At 51.1% G+C, this 17,427-nt stretch overlaps 1 protein-coding gene across 2 annotated transcripts in view; it reads right to left on the bottom strand.

Annotated features, from left to right (window-relative positions):
- Window positions 1-17,427, bottom strand: part of SSH1 (slingshot protein phosphatase 1) — a 62,056-nt gene that overhangs the window by 7,545 nt on the left and 37,084 nt on the right. For both annotated transcript variants that reach the window (XM_060028249.1, XM_060028248.1), the window contains exons 6-14: window positions 16,808-16,876; window positions 15,659-15,724; window positions 12,894-13,088; window positions 11,630-11,723; window positions 10,776-10,904; window positions 8,302-8,348; window positions 6,455-6,601; window positions 4,709-4,909; window positions 2,057-2,600 (exon numbers count right to left, since the gene is read on the bottom strand). In XM_060028249.1, the coding sequence (XP_059884232.1) occupies window positions 2,057-2,600; window positions 4,709-4,909; window positions 6,455-6,601; window positions 8,302-8,348; window positions 10,776-10,904; window positions 11,630-11,723; window positions 12,894-13,088; window positions 15,659-15,724; window positions 16,808-16,876 (1,492 nt within the window). The remainder of the gene's footprint in view (window positions 1-2,056; window positions 2,601-4,708; window positions 4,910-6,454; window positions 6,602-8,301; window positions 8,349-10,775; window positions 10,905-11,629; window positions 11,724-12,893; window positions 13,089-15,658; window positions 15,725-16,807; window positions 16,877-17,427) is intronic.

The following is a 17,427-nucleotide window of genomic DNA, read 5'->3' as shown; positions in this document are numbered from 1 at the left end:
CAAAGTGTCTATATGTTTGTTTCTTCTAAAACCTTTAGAATCTAACGTCCTAAACCGTGGTAAAATCTACCACGGTGGGAGATTTGAGAGCACCTTTCAGAGCTCATGGGGAGACAAGGGAGGAGGGAATTCATTCATCCAGCTCCTACTTAGGGAGCACGCCTGTCCTGTGCCAGGCCTTGCACTGGGCGCAGGGGCTACGAGCAAGACAGTCCCTGCCCGCCGAGGGCCCTGTCTCTGGATGCCTCCTAAGCTGTGCATTTCGGTCCCTGTCCCATCCTCTGAGCCACCCCCATCTCAGATGCCTGGCTTCCATCTCACCCCATCAGTCTGCCTGCAGACCACTGCCAGAGGGGCCTTGTCACCAACCACCTAACGCCCTCCCATGCTTCCCAGCGCCCTGGGAGGACACGCGCAGGGCCCTGCCATCATGCCCCAAGGCCCCGCGTGCCCGGCCACCTGTCCAGCTGCGCCTCAGCCACTGCCCCTCAGCCAGGCCAAGCTTTCCACCCTCAGGGGCCTGGGCCCAGAAGATTCTCCTCCTGGCTCTCTGCGCGGCCAGCTCCGTCTCATCCCCTCCCCTCCCACCTTACCCGTGTCACCACACCGAGCACCACCTGTATGTTTTCTTTGTTACATCCTTACATGTTTACCTCCCATCTCCCTGTAAGACCACGTGTGCTGAACTACCTTACAGCTGTACCCCCTCACCAATCTGGCCCCGGAGTTAATAAACACAACTTGAACAAGTGAATGGATGCCTGTCTCTAGGTCCTAGTCCCTAGATAATGTCACCCATCCACACTCTGGCCAGAAAAGGAAGGCTGGGTCCTTCGTTTATCTTCTTATCCAGGCTTCTCTCGTGGTCCCCATTCTACGACTCACAGCTACGTCATCTCGGACCAACCGAGGTACCACTGTCCCGGACAGAGAGGTTTTATATCATCTATCTTGATGGGCATTTGCTCTTTAAAGGGAAGGTGAGCGGTGAGGGAAATTCGAGAGTAATTACTATTCAGTTTGGAATCTGGGTCCTGATTTGGAGTACGGGAGATTTAACTTCCCAGTTTTGTTTGCATTATAACGTGATGATGGGGAACTCTCTGTACAAGGGGATGCCTCTATCTGCCTCCCCAGTGCTCTTACTAGAGAATCACAGCTGGCCCAGGAGGTGGGTGGTCAGGCCATGGGAAATGAAGCTTCCTGCCCCCGGGCCAGGGCGAGCCAGCAGCAGAGCAGAGGGCAGAACCCAAGACCAGGCAACAGAGGACGTCCCTCCACAAAACCAGCCTCCACGCGTGGGCCACTTGGAGGAGGAAAAAGGCTGGAGGAATTCTTGATTTTCTGAGCAAGTGGCAGGTTGAGGCAAAAGCCCTGTTGCAAATAACCCACGAAGTATGAGAGCTACAAGGGACTGCTGGAGTTAATTAAGCATTAGAGTCTGAGTTGCAAGGCTAGATACTTGATGATGTCGGCTTTTCCAAGGTGGCAGCGGTGTTATGGTTATAGGTTATAAACGGAAGCGTTTGGGATGGAAACGACAGATCTGGGATTTGATTTGTTTCAGGAGAATCCAGGGTATGGGAACGAGGATGGGGGTGAGACGAAAGGAAGAAAAGCCATACACTGGTAAAGGCTGAAGCTGAGTGAGAAGTTATATGTTTTGTGGGGTTTTTTTGGCCATGGCTTGTGGCATGCGGGATCTTAATTCCCTGACCAGGGATCGAACCCGGGCCCCCTGCAGTGGAAGCGCGGAGTCCCAACCACCGGACCGCCAGGAAATTCCCATAAGTTATATGTTTTATGTTTTACATAAGAAAAAAGGAAAGACTTTGAAACTCTGCCTCGGACGTGAATGAGGCACCGGGGTGAAGAGGGCGTGGGGGATGGTCACCATTCCCCAGGGGTCCCGGGTCCTCCGTCGTCTACCATCCCCGTCGGCCTGCAGAATCGCACGGAAAGCCACCCACTGAGCTGGCAGAGGCAGCTGTTGCGGGGCTGCCCCCGGGGCAGAAATGGCGTGCGTGCCGCCACCCCCTCGCGGCCCCAGGCCTACCTCGAAGTCGTCCGGGCAGCTCCTCTTGCTGTTGTTGTTATTTAGGTTTTCCCAATTCAGCAGGTTATCGAGCTCAGTAACAGGCTGCCCCCACTTCCCTGCTCCCGGGACCTCCTCCCTTTCCATCTCCTCCACCTGCGGCGACGCGCCACCCCGGGCGTGGGGGCTCCCAAACTCTGGTTTCTTCTTCACTTCCTTCTCACAGAGTCCAGGACCTCCTGGGGCGTGTCCGGCCGGCTTGGATGCCTCTGCCGGCTGAGCGGCTTCTTCCAGCAGAGCATCCCTCTCCAGATCCTCCAGGTGGACCCAGCCGCCCGTCTCGTCTCTGGGGCAGTGCAACAGGGGGTCTGAGAGTCGCCGGAGACAGCAGGGGAGAGCGGGTCCCCCCGGGGTCCCGCTGCCCGGGAACCCAGGCTGGGCGGCGGCGTCCAGGCAGGGCGGCTGGGCTTCCGGGCTGCCGTCCAGGGTCTCCGGCAGGAAGTCCCCAGGCCCCGCTGGGTCATCCACAGGCTGCTGGCGCCACAGCTTGTTGTGCCGTTGTTTGCTGGGGAAGGAAGGCAGAGGAAGGTCAGCAGACGCCAGTGCCCAAGGGTCCTGGGAGGAAGGGGGTGGGGAGCCAGCAAGGGGCAGTCCAAGGCCCGGGTGGACACCAGGGGCTCACCTGGGTAAAGCCTCTCTCGGTTCATTGACCCCCAAGAAATTCGAGAATGACGGAAATAGCCTTAGGACCCTAAGTCATCATGGCTCCCGTACATATGGCATCCCGCACGTATGACCCATGTGGGATCACGTAAACAACTTTGTCATGTGATAAGGATATCGCAGACATGGGAAGGGGGTCTGGACCTGGAATCCTATCATGATCCTAGTGTCCCAGCTCTCCTGGCGAACCTGGTCATGCCACGGATGTTCCGTCTCTGTTTCCCCATCTGTCAAATAAGAAACCCCATCCTCTCCTACTTACGTCGTAGGGAAGTAACGCGGATCAAAGTAGAGAGTCGATAAAGACTTATACACACTAACGCGACCATGTATACACGTAATGCACCTGAATAAAGCTGGGGAGATGCCAGAAAATTGGAAATATTTGTGTAGGTCAGAGAGATTACAGGTCAGTTTTTAAAATAAGTCTTCTAATGCTGTGTTATTACTTTTATGACACATTTCTTAAACGTGAGGGTTAAAAAAAAAAAAAGAAGAAAGAGGCTCAGAGTGAAATCAGGTAAGTGAGTCGCCTCCATTAACCTCAGAGGATCACCAACATCCAGGGTGGCGACGGTTAAGAGGAGAAAGAAGTAAACATAGAAGGACGTGCAAACTAAGGGTTTGCTGTTGCTCTTCAATGCGAGGGAGCAACACGGTCATTCACGGCCGTCTGCTCTGTGTGCACGTTCCGCGCAAGGCCAAGTGGGCCCGCAGACGGGGCTATAATTCAAGGTCAGTGCTGTGCTGCTGTGAACCTGGCCTGGCAACCCCTGGTGGGCCTGCAAACCCCTGATGGCAGCAAATGACTGAAGGGCTACCGGAGGCGAGAGCAGAATGTGCCCCTTCCTCCTCCCCCGCTGTCCCCCTCGGCCCTGCCTGAGCACCTGTCCAGCTGCTCTCTGGTTGACAGTGAAGGAGTCCAGAGATGTCCGGAGCTGTTCTCCAGACCCGCCAGTTGCTTCCCCAAACGTGGCCAAGAAGCTGGTGGACTTAGCCTGTGGCCTCCTCACAACACCAGGCAGAAACAACCCAGCGAGGCCTTGGACAGATTGAACAGAAAAGGAACAGGGGCAAAGTGAGTCCCTAAGTCCAGCAGCGATCCACGTGGGGTCACTGGGGGACCCCTCCATGGGGGCAGGATCACCTTGCACGGGAGCCCCAGAGGCTGACAGACCCGGGCGTGCCCCCCGATCCCTGGGCCGCCCACTGGCTGTGTGACATGGGACACCTTAACCTCCAGCGTCAGTTCCTTACTCCTTACTCCTTACTCCTTACTCCTTACTCCCCACAGGGGATCCCCTGTCCTCTGCAGACCCTTTTCATGGTGGGGTGGGTGGGTGGAGGTGGTGGGTAGAGAATTACAAAGCAGCTATGTCATCACTGACCGTGAGCCGGGTCTAGCAAAGCAGCTGCACGGTGCTCGTGGAAATTTTACAACAATCCTATCGGGGGATTAGTTCTTAACTCGTCAGAGGAGACTGAGGCGGGGGTGGGGGGGAAGATTGATGAGCTTCCCCTGAGCTACCAGCTCGTCAGCGGTGGGCCCAGGGCTGCCTCTGCAGTCCCTGGAGCTGCCCTGCGGTGAAGCCTGGCACGGGCTTGGCACAGAGCAGGTGCTCAGGAAACGGGGCAGCCCCGGGCCGAGACTCACACGGAGTCCTGCCTTGGATTAGAAGCCGTGCCCTGCTCCCTCCAACTGAAAAACAGCTTTACATGCCAACACAATAAGCACAGATCCCTCCTGGAAACCACTAATCAAACCCCAAACAATCGTTGTTTTTCTCAAACCAGCTCCCCCCAACCCCAAGAGGCAGGATTTTGGCTGTGGAAGCCACCGCTGGGCCAAACGGGAGCACGGCTGGGATGTGGCCGGCAGCCCCGGCCGGCTGGGCGGCAGGGCTTCTGGAGCTCGGCTCTGCCAATTCTTCTCTGCAGACAGGCACCCACCTGGCGTCCAAGATGCCTTCATACTCAGACAGCTGCCTCATAAAGCCCGCGTTGGGGCGTGTGATGCTGCGTTTTTGCTTCACGTAGTTGTAGGCTTTCTCCAGGGGCCAGCCAAATTCCTTCATCGCGTAGGCTATGACCGTGGAAGCAGAGCGACTGACGCCCATTTTGCAATGTACCAGGCACTTGGAGTGGTTCTTCCTGCAGCCGCGGGGGTGGGGGGAGAAGACAAAAGTTGATACAACTGCATTCTCTCAGGCCTGGCACAATGGATCTTTTTTTTTTAAACCCTGAAGTTATCTCATTGCCCAAACCCTCTGAGGTCCTGATGTTTAGGCAGCAGACGTCCACACACCCTCAGTAGGAAATAACTTCACTTCAAAATCAATTAGCATACAATGGGAAATCAAGATCAATCTGGCCTGGCCGGGCCAAGTTTTGCAGGGAGAAAGCTCCCCATTCGGGCGCCTTCCCAGGTGGCTGGGATCGGCCGGGAGACCAGAGCCCCTCAGGCATGAAGCAACTGGGCAGCAAAAGGGGTATTTGCACAAGCTACTCACTCAGCTGCTAGAGCAGATGGAGACAGGGAGCAGGTTACTGTAGAGAAACAGGGTCAGCGAACTGAAAGCCACCGGGCCCCTGGCAGAGAGAGTGCCTCGGCAGACAGGAGAGTCAAGGAGCCAGCGTGAGCCCGCAGCACTTGACTTGGCCACCAGAGAAAGAAGCCAAAGGAAACAGATGGGCCGATAGGCTTTTTGTAGGGAGACGCTACCAGCCCAGGCGAGGCTGATTTAACAGACATGGCAAGGCCAGGAACACTGTTGCTCTAGCTGTCGCCTGCTCACAAAGGTGAGGGGCACCAGGCTAGGGAGGGCTGCACCCGTGAAAGTTTATTTGTACAGGAGGTAGGCCGGCCAGCCTGCCTGTTTACATTAGAAGCAGCACACCTGCTCGGCGGGAGCAGGCTCATTTCCTATACCCCAAGCTTAAAGTTCATCCTCAAACCTCAGGGGTTTTTTTGGACTGCCAAAGTCTATCCCCCAGGAACCCAGGGGAACTAAGATTTGGTCCTACATCATGGAGCTTTGACCTGGGTGCAAAGCAGAAGAGGAAGTGTCTCTTGAGAGCATCTCAAAGAGTTGTCTCTTTCTGGTCCTGACTTCAGTGAGACACAGCTGTTCCACAGGAGAATAAGGTGAGGACAAAAGACACGTGACAGCAGTGACAGGCTCGGGGCAGTGGGGACCTCTGATGGTCCATCCCATTCTACGTGAACAGGAGTCACACTAACTCAGGTGGAGGTGGGCCACAGCTCAGGCATCTGCCCGAGTAGATTTCTGAGTAGATTTCTCCAGGGAAGCAGCCCCAAAGGTGCTCTGAGTCATGTACGATCCGCCCGCCCTCCTCTCTCCTCTGGCTCTGTGACTCCCCACGCACAGAGCTCCCAAGAGTGTCCGCTTGGTACAGGGGCCTTGCCTGCAGCCAGGGCTAATGACGAAACGGGGGTCAAATGTCACGGCAGGCGAAAGAGAACGAGCTCATCTGGGGACCCCTGGAGAAGATCAGTGACTTGGCCCTTTCGATGCTTGGGGTCCAGCACTCTAAAACCAGAGGCCCATCAGACGTCACAGGCCCCTCAAGCCAGGAGGCAGCTGTGTCTGGGGTCACCATTAATGTCTGCCCACCCTGCGGCTGCCGGTCAGCTTCTTCCCCAGCCTGGTTTCTCTGACTTCTCCGCCCACTTACTTTGCTTTGTTTATAAAATGGTACGCCTCGTTCCAGTGGGCGAGGAGGTCTGTGGTCTCTTCATCATAGACTCGGATGTTATGATACGCAAATAAGCCAGGGAAAAAATTATCTATTTCTCTAGTGACGTTTAAAATGTAGTCAACACTGCAATGAGAAAAAAAAAAAAAAGAACAAATTGGAGAATCAGAATGTGTATCGACAAAAACCAAAGTAACGACAAACTGAGCAGAGAAAAAATTAAATACACATTTATAAAGGGTCTGTGTTTTTATGGCAGGACTTCATAGTGGTGGTCTTTGGGGTTTTTTTGGTATCTTCTAAATACCCTCTACATGATGAGAATACATTATATTTATGATAAAAAACAAATTTCTGCCTAAAAGACTTATAAAAAGAAAGCTCCACCCAAAGCATTGCTGAGTAACGTTGATTCTGGAAAGTAATCACACGTATCACCTAAATACATTTCTTAACTCCTTTGAAGTTTCAAAATTCGTAACTATTATGAGTATACAGAGGCTTTTAAAAAAATAAAATAAAATCAGGGCTTCCCTGGTGGTGCAGTGGTTGAGAGTCCGCCTGCCGATGCAGGGGACGCGGGTTCGTGCCCCGGTCCGGGAAGATCCCACATGCCGCGGAGCGGCTGGGCCCGTGAGCCATGGCCGCTGAGCCTGCGCGTCCAGAGCCTGTGCTCCGCAATGGGAGAGGCCACAACAGCGTGAGGCCCGGGAGAGGCCACAACAGTGAGAGGCCCGCGTACAGCAAAAGAAAAATAAATAAATAAATAAAACCAACGTCTCCACTTTTAAGTAGTTAAAAAGCTGAATGTATCCATCCATTTTTTATGTCCTTGGGAACTGCCTTAACTCCTTTTTGAAACAAGGCAGGCTGTAAATAAATAAATAGTTGGGAGGGTCTGCTAACCCAGCTAACTCAGGTTCTATAGTTCTCTAACCTTAATACTTACATTCTTGGAAGACCAACATAACTTCAGGAGTTTGAAAACACCTCAAATAGATTTCATAAGAGCAATACTTATAAATGCTTTGGAAAAAAAAGAAAAACCTTTAAAATCATTTATTTATTCCCAGCAAGATAAAGCATGGACAGCATCACCCTATACTTTAAGATCACTTTCTCTTGAAAGAACACATCTTAACCAGTAGTTCTAAACATATATTTTAAGATTTTGTTTAGTCTTGACTTTTAAATGCAGTAATTCAAGAATGCCATCATGTCAGACCCACAGGATGGTGATTTTGTGGCTGTGTTGTTTTTTTAAAAAATGTCCAGACATCTGTTCTTGAAGGTCTAGGTTTAAGCATTTTTTATCCCTGCTGCCGAGTCTTTCTCAGATTGAGACAGGCATGTGTTTCTGGCCAACGCCGAGCATTTAGCTGCAAGATTCCCACCAGGCTCAAAAGTACAACCACAGAGAGAACCAGGAGTGGTCCGGGGAGCAGGGTTGCTGACTGGCCCACCGGTAAGTGTGTCCACACTGGTGCTCTCAGCATCTCTGCAGGGCAGGGGCGGGGGGGGGGGGGCTCGTGGCCGCATCAGCACCCAGGCTGTCCTATACTATTTGAGGGTGATTTATAATCATTCTCCCTGACACACACATTTCTAAACCCCAGTAAAATCTAAAACCCATGAATTATTCAGGAGATGGCATTCTGAAGCACATCTGTTTAGCTATGCAAATCAGGATGGCAGCTGCTTTGGAGACTGGGGTGGGCAATTCCAGGCAGGCAGGCAGCGCCAGGGCTCGGCTTCGAATGGACGGCTGAGCTGAATGTTTCTAAGCTGCCTGGAAGGATGAGGGAAGACAAGGGGAGCAGACTCACCCTGAGCCCTGCAGTTCCTCCAGATTGGATGCATTCCATTCAGAGCCCTGGGGGACAGATCACACAAACCCCCGTGAGTGTCACACGTCAGCCTCAGAGCTGCTTACGGGATGCACGGTGTGCGCTAGCCCTGACGGTGATGGCTATCTCATGGGCCCCCGAACTCAGAGGCCGATAAGAGAGCTGATACAAAGAGGCCGAGATCAGAGCAGGTTCCCCAGGAGTTCGTGGCACTGTCAGGGAAAGGGGCTGGTCGAGGAAACCCTGCCCCCTCTCATCACTCCCTTTCCTAAGACTCCAGCAGGGTCCTGTCACCAGAGGCAGTGACCTCTGACCTCCCACGCGGGAGAGGGCGCTTTCACATACCACTGATTAGAGCAGGAATTGGTTTACCTTTTCTGGGAAGTATTTGGCAATATTAAAAAAGTTCCCACCCTCTGACCTAGAAATTCCACTTACAAAAAGCTACCCCGAGGAAACACCCAGAATTCACAGAGGTATATGTACAAGGATATTTACGGTTATTTATAACAAAACAGCAGAAACCACCCAAAGGTCCGACAAGAAGAGATCATATGATGGAGCCGTTAAAATAAATCATACTTTTGGAGGATACTTAATGACACAGGGAAGTACCACATAACGAAAAAAAATTTTTTAAAGCAGGATACAAAACTATATAATCAAACAGTACAGTTCTTTCCTTTTCAAGAAGCTATAAATGCATTAAAAAAAAAAACCCATTAGATAGAAAAACAAACATACCAAAGTGTTACCAGTGACTGCCTCTGGATTTGTGAAATTGAGAATGCTTTTAAATTTTCTTCCTTCAACTTATATTTCCTAACTTTCTGTAACATGTTTTAACTTCATACTTTAAAAATGGTATTTAAAAAAAAACCAAAACCCCCCATTTCTGAGCAGGCAAAGAACACAGAAGGGAAAAACCAAGAAAAAAACATCACTTTGCTCTTAGGAAATGCAATCGACACAGAGTCACAAACAGCAAAAGCACCCTCTTGGTCTCCCTATAAGCTTCCTTTCCCGAGAGGGTGGACGGCTCCAGATGCAGGGGCTGCAGGGGCCCCGATGGAGCTGGCAGCATGTGGGCACTAGCTGGATTTTCATATTGGAGGGAGAGGCTCAAACATAAAAATTCCTTTAGTATCTCTCATGGAAAAAGTGACATAAAGCACCAAACCACACTGAAAAAATAACAAAAGCTCTGCTAAGCCTGTGAGCATCCTCTTGCCGTGATCACCACCTAGTGGAGAGACGGGCCGAGGCGCCTTCAGTTCTGTGTCCACCAGGGAAAACAATCAACTTCCCAGAGAGGATTTAGAGCCGGGGCTGCTTTCAAGATTCAGGCTTCAAATCCACACATCTATACACATTTAAGTATATATACACTGAACATTTATAGATCTATGTATATAGATCAATATATATATAAATGCGTTAAATATATATTTAATACGTTAAATATGTACCACGACATACACATTTGGGGAACTACTGATTACTTCCTACAGGCAGAAAACACAGTCGTTCATGCCTTTGGCAGCAAATACACGTCCTCGACTTTCCAAGGATGTGATTCCTGCTCGAACGATGGGTACCATTTTTGAGTGCCTATGGAGACCGCACTCAGTGCTTTAAATATGTACTAACTTAATCCTCATATTCATCCCCTGAGGTACAGGGTGAAGGAAAGGAGAGGCCAAGAGACTTGCCCCCGGGCACCTGGCTGGTCAGGCTGGGGAGTGGGAACCTGCTGGGTGGGTCCGGTTTCCATCGCACCGTGCTGCCTCACTAACTAGTAGCGTGCCTTCCTCTATAACCCCCTGACTTTGAAAACTTGCCAGCTGCCTTCTATGGAGACTTACGGCTTTAAGAAAATCTGACTGAGGGACGGAGTGAAGGGAGGGATGTGCAGGCCCCGCCAGCCGTGTCAGCAGGGCCTGCTGCCTCCACGGGCCCTGGGAGCAGGGCAGGGGGCAGCTTGGGGACAAGCGGGGGTGTGGGGGAGGGATGCTGCGTTTCAGGCGTTTGGTCTGTCTCCTCTGCTGTTTCTCATGTCTCGGGACGAGGAGGCATAATTCTGGGGTTAGGCGCGGGTGTTCCCTTTAGTAACTGGGGTTTTTTTAGTTCGCAGACCATCTGGAGGGGGTTTCTGTTAGTGACCGATGAAGGTGGAGGGTGGTGTGCATCTGAAAACGGTTGCCAGCCAGAGAGCTTTCAAACAACTCCCCGCAGCTCAGCTGGGAGCTGCGGTGCAAACATCTGGCTCTCGAGCAAACCCGTAGGCTGCAGGCCAGAGAAAAGGGGTCAAGAGGGGAGTTCCCGTAAAAGTCAGGACGGAGGCTCCAGGAACTCAAGTTTCTCCCCCTCTATGACTTGCTGCAAACTCCAAACAAATCAAGGTCTGATTTACGTTTCCCAAACCAGACCCTGCCGTGCGCTGTGCCTCTTACGAGATAAAGGTGGTCGAAGATGAGGGAGGGCTTGTCCATCTGTCCCAAGATAAGGAGCATCTCGTTGTCTATGAATTCCTTGAATTCTTTCAAGTTACAGTTCATCTGTTTCTCTAATTCATTACGGATCTGCGGAGTGGAAAATATTAGGAAAGGGGGTTTGTTTAAAAAAAACAAAAACAAAAAACAGTTTCTCCAAAGAAGTAATAAAGTCACAACATGAACTATGACTGTTTTCAAAAGTGTTTTTTGGGCTTTTTTCAGAGTAAGCACATGTGCACTTAAACACGCTGCACACACGCGTGGGTGGTGGGAATGCAGGCTACTCGGCCTCAATGTGAACCTGACTATGGGACGTTTATTATTTGAAAGAAGGAATTTGATTCCCTTGGGATCTTTTCTACTGAGTTGAAAAAACTTACGCTTTTCCAGTTATCAAATCTATCACCGTGAAAACGTAAAATCCATTTCACCTTGCTTTGGAAGGTATCACGATAGGGTTTATTATGTATTAATTCACAAAAAGATTGTACGTGACTTTTATAAATGGCAATTTCAACCTCTTAGATCTACTTAGTTTAAGCTGTGACTACAATTCATTGCATTCCTTGGACAAAGGGCAACAGAAAAAAGAAAAAAGTAATCGAGAAAAACATTAAAAGGCAGTTTCATCTTGCTTTGGAAGGTATCACAATAGGATTTTTTTACATGCACTAATTAATAAAGAGATTGTATATGGCTTTTTAAAAAGGCAACTTCAACCTCTTAGATCTACCCGACCTAGGCTGTGCTAGGGCAACAGGACACAGGGATGCCCATGACCTCCGGCCCACCCAGCAGGGAAGCGCTCTTACTTCCTTGGACGTCACGTTCTCCAGGTCCTGACTCATCATGATGCTCCGGAGTTTGGCTTTGATGAGACGCTCCGTCCTCTCCCCTTCAGTTGGCCTGGAGAGAAATCACATTCAGGAAAGCGCAGAGCCATGGGAAGCCACATGAAGCCACGGGAAGCCTGCGGTCGGCGTTCACAGAAACCCCAGCTGCTCCCGGGCTACACGGAACACGGCTTGGGCACGTTCTCAGCAAGAAGGGGAGAGGGACAGGGAAGTCGCCCAGGGGCCACCAGAGAGGACGGCAGACCAAGGGGGCAAACAGTGGTTGGGAAGCGGACTCGTCCTGCGGGTCTGGAGAGCCTCAGCCTCTCAGGGCCGGATGCTGGAACTGCCATGCGACATCCCCATGGCCCAGACCCCCTAGACTCTGCTGAGGACATCACTGTGTCTTCAGGTAGCCCATGGCCCCAGCTGCATCCGGCTCCTGTTACCTCCTTACACGCTTACACGGAACCAAAATCTATGTGTTTCCCTGCAACTTCTACGCATCAGCCTGGTTCTAACCCTGGGGCCACACGGACCGCGACAATCCTTCTTGTACGTCACGCCCCTTCATATGTTCAAAGGCATGTATCCTATCCAATGCTCTCGTAGTTTCCTTGAGGCCTCATACTACGTGGCTCCCGGTCCTCCCCACATTCAGGGGGTCCCCCTCGGTCCACAGCCTTCCTACGTGTGGTGTCCCCAAGGAACATGATGCTCTGGGGAGGAGGGTCCCAACCAGGAGAGAAGGAGAGAGCGGCTCCCTCCTTCTGGAACTAGAGTTAATGGAGCGTGGCCTCGGGCCACGTGGGGCAGCGCTGCCGCCTCAGAGCCGGCCGCCCTCGGCCTGCCTTCGTGCAGTTGTGTTTTGGGACCCAAGGAACCGGATATCACATTCATCACACTCTTATAAGCAGAGTAAGAGGCTTTGGAAATCAAGACTTTGGACCTGAGGAGGAGGGACCAGGGCACCGGTACAGGGAAGCTGATGAACGTTACGGAGCTGCTCCCCAGAAATGCATTCACACCCGAATTTGTCTATCATTTTAAAAGGCGGTGGCGGGGGGCGGTGGTCAGACCCTTCCCCAGCCAAAGACACCCACGGGCTGCAGGTCAGGAACCCCTGCGTGGGATGCTGGTTCTGGAAGACAATGGGGCTGTGACACCGTGCAGACTCGGGGTCAGGGGGCAGGCTCGGGGCTGGGGACCGGGACGGGGACGGAGGCTCCGCACTCGCACTCACTTGTCCGCGAACAGGGCGGGGGAGTCGGGCCTCGTGGACTCCAGGTCCTGCATGGCGTTCCACTCGTTGATGCAGCTCTGCTCGGAGCCAATGCAGCTCTCGTAGTAGGAGGCCCAGAGCAGCGCCACGCCCCCGGGGAAGTAGTTGTGCCTGCGTGCCACCTCGCAGGCCTTGTGGAGGACCTGCAGGGCAGACCTGGGGTGAGGAGGGGAAGAGGGTCAGGCCCGGGAGGCACGAGGGGAGCTGGGCTGGAGTCGCTCTTACATCTGAGGTTACGAGGGGGACACGTGGCCGCCAGGTACCACCGCGGGTCTCTGGGACACAGGCACCGACCCCAAGAGCAGAGACGGCGCCTGTCACCATCCCCAACGAGGAAAGGACAAAACTTTCTAACTCTCCCAATCGGGCAGGCTCCCAGGTCACTTTACATCCACCAATGAACTCCCAGGAACTGAGATTCACTTCTGAGGCTGTGGTTACCTTGAATGTGGGACCCGCAATGCAGCCGAGCAGCTAGAAGGAAAGCATCCTCAACATGCAGCAGAGATATGTGACTGCATTTCCAGTCACTTAATTTCTAGCTCCCTCCCATCAATGTTATAACAGCTTAGATGCTTAGATTGCGTAAGGAAATGAGACACTCACAAGAACTAACTGCAGAAGAAGTTCTGGGAGGCAGAGTCGGGCAGGAGAAACAGTACTGAAAACGTATACGTTGGTAACAGCTAATTTACTTATCCTTTGTTTACTTCTTTTTACAAAAATATGGGCTGAGTATTTCTCATTGAATGGGGTGAATCAGGTATCAGTGAAGGGTGGATGAGCGAGGCCTTGGATGGAAAAGTTGTCAGAGAACCAATGGCTCAACCACGGCGTAAAAACCACTGCAACCCACTTCACTTTCCCCAGTGGTCCACATCTGTCCTAGCTCTAGACTGGGGGAGGGAAGAAACTTGAGCTGAATATTTACGAAATTTTATTCTCGTTCTGAAGTTTTGGAAAAACCCATGGGCCTGTTTTTTGACTCGCTCGTAGAGAAAGAGATAACAAATTATCCAGGGCCATAAAGGAACATCTGGGACGTCTAGAGAACGATGAGTTCGTGACTTCCCCCCAAATGATCCTGAACTGACTGCAGGAACAGAAGACGTAAAAACGAAGCAACGATGTTAGCGCGTGGCCCATGGGAGGATCCTGCATCACTCTCACTGTTCTGGAGAAAAGAGTAATTATTTTGAAACACAGGGCAGAATTCTTCTCATCAGAGGCCACTGGCTTTCTCCTGAGTCTTTTCCAGATTATCTGAGGGAGACTGCTGTGTGGAGTCCGCTGTACGAGTGGTCTGTGCGGCCCTCCAAGGATGAGGAGGCTCTAGAGTGTGTATCGGGTTCAGAGAAGGTCTGGAAGTTGAACGCAGTCTTCACCCACAGCTACCTCACCCCCCATGCAGGTGTCCAGGGAGGCCCTACCCTGCCCTGGCCCCTGCACCCTGCAGTAGGTAACCCACAGCCCGGCACCCACCCCTCAGTATAACATAGGACTCTGCTCTGGGTTTATGGCCACCTCCCTCACCAGACTTTAAACTCCAGGAGGACAGGAATTATGTCCGTTTTATGCCTCCGCAGATGCTCAATGCCTAGCAGAGCACTGCTGTTGCCCTCATGGAGCAAACTGATCACCCTCGGTGCGCCAGGGACAAGGGACCAGTGAATTTATGCTAAAATGACATTTTGTCAGCAGGGACGGCAGAAACATAAAAACAAGGTACCTCCAACAACAAAAAGACCAAACAACCCAATTAAGAGCTGGCCAAAGGACTTGCATAGACATTTCTTCAAAGAAGATATACAAAATGGCCAATCAGCACATGAAAAGATGCTCCAGGCTAATGAATTAGGGAAATGAAAACCAAAACCGTGAGATACCACCTCATACCCATAAGGATGGCTATTATGAAAAAAAAAAGCAAAGAGTAACAAGTGTTGACTAGAATGTGGAGAAACTGGAACCCCTGTGCATTGCTGGTGCAGCTGCTACAGAAAACAGTCTGGTGGTCCCTCAAAAGGTTAGACACAAAATTACCACATGATCTAGAAATTCCAAAAGATCTGAAAGCAGGGACTCAATCAGATACTCTGTCCACCAATGTGCACAGTCGCCAAAAGGTAGAAATAACCCAAATGTCCATCAGGAGATGAATGGATGAAAGCAGTACATCCATACAATGAATGTATTGCTCAGCCTTAAGAAGGAAGGAAGTATTAAACACGGATGAACCCTGAAAGCATTATGCTGAGTGACAGAAGCCAGATACCAAAGGGCCAATACTGTATGATTCCACTTATATGAGGGACCTAGAATAGGCAAAGTCCTAGGGAGAGAGTAGAAAAGAGGTTACCAGGGGCTGGGGGAGGGGGCAATAGGGAATTGCTGTTTAATAAGTACAGAGTTTCTGTTTGGAATGATGAAAAAGTTCTGGAAATGGATAGTGGTGATGGTGTACAATACTGTGAATGTACTTAATATCACTGAATTGTGTCCTTAAAATGGTAAATTTTGTTATTTATAATATATAATAATTTATAAATTTATAATATATAAATAATTTATTTATATATATAATATAATAATATACATATTTTTGGCCACACACACACAAAATAAACATACCTAAATGTGCTTCTAAGTAGGTGGGGTTTTTTTATTTGTGCTGTCAGCTAGGGAAGTATTTCTAAGGAGTTAAAAGTCCCTAAAACCACACTTACCACATGGCCTGGACAGACACGGGCTTGAAGATGTGCATCCTTCCTGCCGTGCTGACGCTGAATCCACTGAGAATGAAAAACAAAGGACAGTGTGGTGAGAAGTCAGACCCTCCGACCACATCCCTGCCAGACGGCGGGGGGGACAGCCCGTCGTGGACACCCTGAGGACAAGTGTGTCTCACGCTGTGTGATGAGGGACCACAGGCCACAGAGACAAGGGCAAATGCCAAAAGCCAAAAGCCAAAAAAAAAAAAAGATAGGTTCTTAAATCCGGAAGACTGGCTTTTAACCCAGCAATACAAAGTCAGCCCAAAACTAAAAGCCCAGCAAAGGGTGTGAGGCAGCAGCGGCACTGGACACCATCTTGCTTCACCTGCCTGCACTGTCCCATCCCACCCCCTACCTCCTGTCCCCCACACTCCATCTGTGTCTTTCATACTTGCATAAGAAATACAGTAGTGGAAGACAGAAGTTTAAAAAGGAAAAATGTAAACCATAAGCCCATGTCGTCAATAAATCTAATTTTTATCTTTCCCTCTCAGTTCTATCTACAAGGCAACGTAACTTCTACTGTTGGAATTCAAGTAGAGATAATTTCCTCTCCTGCTTCTTCCTACTCGTGACAGTACCTGAGTATTTCCCCCCAGAATCCGGACGGCCCCCTGGCCCTGGTCTACCTGCCCAGGCCCACCTGGATGATTCCTCCTCTGCAGCCCCCCAAATGGCATCTCAAACACTGTTGCACCTGCTGGTTGTGTGTCTTCCCTGCAGCCCTCAAAGACTTGGCGCTCCTGCTGCATCATACTCATCTGCGAACTTGCAGGGACCAGCCCATGGAGGGCACACAGCGAGTGTTCATTTAACAAATCAAGGCAAATGGATGAATGTCTGTTCACTGCTGTTCTTGAACTTCATACAGCAGCAGATATCCCGTAAATGTTTCTGTTGGTACTTCGTGACCCAACTCCCTTATATCATGTCCCGAATGTACTCTGCCTTGTGTGGCTCATGGGAGGGCAATGTTATTTCTCCTGATGTGGTAAAAATGTCACACGTGTGACTCTGCTGTTAATGATTACCCAACAATGCCCAAACTGACGCATGTTTCGAAGTCTACAGTGAAAGAAGCCTTCTGAGAGATCTCCTTACCCGTCTCCGTCAAGGTGGATTTTTGTGTCGCTCCACAGTCGGAGAACCATCCCAATGGTACAGCTTTTACTACGTGGGAGGGAAGAGAAGACGCCTAGAGTTAGGGTCCACCCGCCTGCACGTGGTCTTCCCTCGCTGTGTCTCCACCCAGCCTGTCCAGCTCATGGGGGACCCACCACCTGCCCTGCGTCCAGCTGCCTAGGTGTGTATCTGGGAGAAGCTCTAAGGCTGTCTGCAAGGACTGCTCACCACTGAATTCCAGAAGATGTGGGTCTGGGATGGCCAGTGACCCCAGCTTAGAGACAGTCACAGGGAACTCTGACCCCAGCATTCTGGTGTGGCTGCAGCTCCCTAAATGCCAGGTCTCAGCTGCGGCTCTCGGGGGCCAGGAGTAACCAGCTGACCACACGCCCACATTGCAGCAGGGTTGAAGCCGCTGATGGCTGGCATACGCCTGGCACAAGGCCACACACAGTCCGGGGGATACAGGCAGGTCGTGGCAGCCACCCCCAGCCTCCTGTCCTGGAGTGACAGGGGAGGGGAGAGTGCCAACACCATGACTGGAGTTCACTTCTGGACCTCTGTTTCTGTACCTTTTGTGCAGCTGCTGTTTTAAAAAC

The sequence above is a fragment of the Delphinus delphis genome, chromosome 13 (assembly GCF_949987515.2).
Source record: "Delphinus delphis chromosome 13, mDelDel1.2, whole genome shotgun sequence".
In the NCBI taxonomy this organism is placed as follows: domain Eukaryota; kingdom Metazoa; phylum Chordata; class Mammalia; order Artiodactyla; family Delphinidae; genus Delphinus; species Delphinus delphis.
Note: the sequence above shows the minus strand (reverse complement) of the source record. Positions and strands in the feature narration are given on the sequence as shown.